Source organism: Manacus vitellinus, unplaced genomic scaffold, assembly GCF_001715985.3.
Source record: "Manacus vitellinus isolate BGI_N305 unplaced genomic scaffold, ASM171598v3 scaffold_62_pilon, whole genome shotgun sequence".
NCBI classification, from domain to species: Eukaryota; Metazoa; Chordata; class Aves; order Passeriformes; family Pipridae; genus Manacus; species Manacus vitellinus.
In genome coordinates this window covers 1,223,318-1,228,266 of record NW_021940704.1, presented here as the reverse complement: position 1 = coordinate 1,228,266, position 4,949 = coordinate 1,223,318, and the positions used below count along the sequence as shown (strand labels likewise).

General features: G+C 47.4%; 1 protein-coding gene across 1 annotated transcript in view; it reads right to left on the bottom strand.

The window, feature by feature from the left end:
* LOC103754954 (cis-aconitate decarboxylase) overlaps positions 1–2,869 on the bottom strand; it is a 6,196-nt gene extending 3,327 nt beyond the window's left edge. The window contains 2 exon segments of the mRNA XM_029963755.1: positions 2,276–2,330; positions 2,849–2,869. Of these exon segments, the coding sequence (XP_029819615.1) occupies positions 2,276–2,330; positions 2,849–2,869 (76 nt within the window).
* Between the last annotated feature and the right edge of the window lie 2,080 nt (positions 2,870–4,949).

The following is a 4,949-nucleotide window of genomic DNA, read 5'->3' as shown; positions in this document are numbered from 1 at the left end:
TGGATCACGTAAAAGCAAAACCTCCTATAGTTTCCATCATTTTTGGCAAGGAGGACTAGACCCAAAGTCTGGATTTATCCAGAAGTTTCGTCCTACAAGGCACTGAAGTGTCTTGGCTCAGCCATTCTCAAGCCCTGTGCACTCCAAAGGATGTTAATGCTCAAAAATGTTAAAGTTCTGTTGGAAATATACAGTTTGGGACCACTGGACTTTTACATTTTAGTGACAAATTGCTTTGTTTAGATGAATTTATAATTCATGGAATTATATTGAATTCTAGAATTAGAATACAGGGTATAATTAATAGAATAATGTTTAAAATGCATAGAATTATAATTGTTATGGCCCATTAAAATTTATAGTATTAATTTGAGAGCGCACATGAGAGTAGAAAAAACATAAAATCCATTATAGGTGACATTTGCACGATGGCAAATCCATATATATACATATTTATATATGAATGTGGGGGTGTTTACCTACATGCACACAGATAAGAGATGATATTAACCTCCAAATTAGCTGAACCACATAAAATAATCCAGCTGAGTGAAGCAAAAAAAACCAAAAAGACCAAACAAACCCATTTTGCTTCAACATGTGATAACTCATCCAAAAGCGGGTACACATGAGGCTTTGTTCTTTAAACAGAAAACATGGCAATTAATAAAATGACCATTCCCTAATTTCCCATCCCGAAATGTCATTCCCTAATTTCCCATCCCGAAATGTCATGCCCGCTGACTCAGTGTTCCTGCTCGTGTTGGGCTCACCTACAGCCCAGGAGGCTGAAACCACTTGGAAACCCAGCTGGGAATGTCATCACCGGGTGACTCACGGGGAGAAAATTCCCCTCCTCCCGGCGGCTCTGGGAAACGCATTCCTATAGGAATCCGGGACGCTCAGCGCTTCGGAAACCTGCTGCCGAGCTGGGGGCCTCTGACAGCAGCTCCTGTCCCCCGGGAGCATCTCCTGTCCCCCGGGAGCATCCCCCGTGTCCCCAGGCGGCGGCACCGCCGCCCTCCCGCGGGAGGGAAGGGTGATGTCAAACGGGCTTGGAAAAGCTGCAGGAAAATCTGCTCCAATCACACGGCACCCCTAAAAGTTGGATTTGTTCCTTCCCGTCATCAAATGCTCTTTGTCACTTCAGCAGGCAGCGGTATTTTTTTAACCCTTCAGCTTGAAGCGTTCCGTGACTCCCGGGTTTTTTTCTGCCGGTGTGGCAGAACTTCATAAAAGAATTAAAGGCTCTGTCCAAGAGCAAATAAATCTGTGTGGGTTGTTAGGATTTCTCTTGTGCCCAAGTGTTCATTAAGCAACGTTCTTTGCATTTAGTGCATTAATAATGCATTTTAAAATCAGGTAATGGACCTAATAGGGCAAGAACGCGTTTTAAAAGAGGTTCATAAACTTGTAATAAATTAGGAATGCATTTGAAAATAAGTTAATAAACATAATAGACCAAGAACATGTTTTAAACTAAGTTAATAAACTTATGATAGAAAAAGAGCACATTTTAAAATAAGTTAATAAATCTGTAATAAGTTAGGAACACATTTTAAAATGAGTTAATAAACTTATGATGGAAGAAGAACACATTATGAGTTAATAAATATAATAGCCCATGTTCTAAAATAAGTTAATAAACTTAATGATAGAACAAGAACACAGCTTAAAAAAGTTAATAAAGATAATAGACCAAGAAAATGTTTTAAAAAAAAGTTAATAAATTTATGATAGAACAAGAACACAATTTAAAACTTACAGTAGATTTTAAATAAGTTAATAGACAAACTTATTAATAGAAAAAATAGACCAAGTGGCTACATGGGCAAGTTCTGGTTAATTTGTCCAAAGCTGGGCAGTGCTGGAGACACAGAGAGTGATCCATGAATTCCTCCAAGCAATGCCCACAGCAGGATCAGGTGCAGCAAAGAAGCAAGGACAGAGGAATTAAGGATCTGAGCAACCCCATGGCAGCCATGATTTAAATCTCTTCCTTTTGGGGTCAAAGAGGAAGAATTTGAAAAGTCTGGTTCTAAATCAGTTAAAATTTCTGGTTTAACACGGGACTGCCAATTATTCGCTGCTTTTCTCCTTGTCCTTTAGCCCTGAGGGCACAAACCCACCCCAGGACTCCCCAGACACGCTTGGCTTTCCAAGGATTTGGGTGGTTTGTCTCAGCCTGGCGCTTCCTTCTAAAGCAATGCCACGGTTATTTCGGGATGCCCCTTAAAAAAGGACGGGGAACTCCTTTCTGCAGAGGGATACAAACCGTGGGCAGCAGTTTTGTGAACGTGCCGGGAGCTTGCCAGGAGCTTCTGGGATTTCTGGAGGAAAGACACAGACAGAGAGTTTGTCACCGGAGCTTTCCCGGAGCAGTTTTCTTGGTGGTGCCTCTAACGCGGCACCGTGAGACACTCACAGATCAAAGGAGCACATAAAACCAACTACACACTTAAAGCAGGCACAGAATATTTTCCAAAGCTGAGTCCAGCAGGGATGCCAAGAACATCCAGGGAAATAAAGCTGCACAGTGGAAGGGGCGGCAGAGCCTTTCCCAGACCTGCCGTGAGATCTCGCGGCTCCGAGAAAAACCCACACGGCACATCCCAACAACAACAACCCCACGGGACACCACACGGGGCACATGGAAGGAGCAGGCAACAGGTCAGCAACTCAGTGAGGTGACTGTGAAAACCATCTGGATTTGTTCATTTTGGGGCAGGTTTCCTGTTTAACGCCACGAGAATTTTTGACCGGTTGAGGAACGGCCCGGAAAGAGATGTTTCCTCCTCGGAGTGAGAAAGGAAAGGGGTGGGGAGGGTTTGGTGGGTGGAAGGGTTACCTGTAGGGTGGAGTAGACCATGCTGGTGGCTGCTTTTCCCAGCGCTGGGTGCCCAGCTCGGCGCTGCTGCGGGCGAGGGATGCAGAGGTGTGTGGCTGGAAGGTGCTTGGTGTCGGGGTTTTTATAGGGCTTCCCAAAGGCAATTTGCTTTTTGTTTTTTTGCCACTGAATTTCAAGCGTGATGACATCAGCCCCTGGGGACCCAGAGGGTGGGGGGAAGAGGTGAGAAGGGGTGGTTTGTCTCTGCTGAACAGAAGGGAACCCCCCTCCCACCGGGTGTCAGGAAAGAAAAAAAGCTTTAGGACAATAACTGATGAAGTTCAAGGAAACTCCTGTCTCCAAAATGCTGCAGGTGCCAAGGGGTGAAGCAACTGGCCCTAGGCTCCTCCTCCTGAGGAGGACTATAAAACTGGGACTTACCAGGAAATGAGAGGGACAAGAGCATCCTCCCATTGAGCAGAAGTGTCACCAGAGCAGGTAATCCCAGCAGCGAGGCATTGGTGGTTTGTTTGATGCTTTTCTTGAATCCATTCAGTGTTTGGTCCTTTGGCTGAGCCTTTCATAGCTCTCCTTCTTCTAAAGCTCCAGCTCTGCCACTGAACTGGGAGTGCAGGTGTGAACTCTGGAGCTTCCAGGGGGCACTGGGGGCCTTCGCTCCCAAAGGAATGGTTGGATTTTGGGGCTCTTTGCTTTGTCCAACAGTGAAACCTGGAGGTGTTTGACATGCTGCATATTATTTGGGGCAGAATAACAGCCTGCTGTCATACACCTCGTATTTAAAACTGCATTTTCTACTAACTACCATGCAGACCTTTACATGTAGCAATGTGTCTCCAGCAATTTGGTGCTGTTTGGCACCAGAGGAGGGTTTTTTAATGGATTCTTTAATCCAGCTGTGTGATGGTGTCGTGCACTGATCATCTTGCTGTTTGTTTATCCAAAGTGAATTGCTTTTCTGTTCTCTCTCCATGTTTATTTGGAGAGAGGCAGCGTTTCCTCGGAGCTGCACAAACATTTCTTATCACTAATAAGGTGGGATGGAAAACTAAGGGCAAAATGCCACTGGGTGTCTGAGAAGTTAATGGGCTGATAGTTGTTTATGTGTCCCACGGCACATGGAGCTTTGCTCCAGCCTCCAAAGGAGGGAATGTCCACGCACCAGAATATTCCCATTAATACTGGCCGGGTTGAAGCACCACCAGCAGCTGGATGTTGGTGCAAAGAGGATGCAAAGCCTGGTCTAACAGAGATGGAAAGGGGGTGCAGAGGGGGGTGAGCTGTTCTGGAGGGGGTGAAGGGTGGCTGTCTGTGAGGAAGGTGGTGAGTGAAGGAAGTGGCATCCAGAAGCTGCCCCACGTGGGCACAGCTCAGAGGTCACGAGCCTGGACAGGGGCAGGACCTCACATGCCACTTCTGCCACTCCCAGGGTGAAGAGTGTCAGGGGCAGGCAGGGGAAGGAGAGAAGGGGAAGGAGGAGGCTGTTTGAGTGAGGGGTGGCTTTGGCTGTGCCCTCACTGCAGGAGGGGTTTTGTGCCAGGGAATGATCACCCTGAGCTGACCCATCTCTTCGGTACAAGCAGCTCTCTGCCAGATCTCCAGGTGCCTCCTCACCATGGGAAGGTCTCCATCCTCATGGTTTGCTGCACTGTGGCTGTGCTGGCTGATGCCCTGTGTGTGCAGAGAGCTGCCAGCCCCACCTGGAGGGAGGGATTCCCGTTTGCTGCTCTGCCCCTTGTGTCCCCTCACCTTATCATGCCACATTCTCAGTTCTCTGCGGTGCAAGGGGACAAACAGGTCCTTACAAAGTGCCAGAGGCAGCAGCTGCACAGAAGGGACAGTGCCAGAGCCAGGAGGGGTGTTATCCTCGGGACAAGGTCATATTTGAGCAGGAAACCCCTCTGGGGGTTCCCAGGCAGACCCTCTTTCTCCAGCCTCGCTGCAGCCCACGACATTCCAGTGATGATGCTCCTGGGAGAACTGGAGGGCTTTAATTCTTTGGTGTGTCCTCATGTTGGATGAAATAGAGGCAGGGGCATTGCACAGCTGCTGGAATGGCCTTGGGACAGGGGCCAGAGGCTGTGTTGGCATTGGGGGGGTGGGT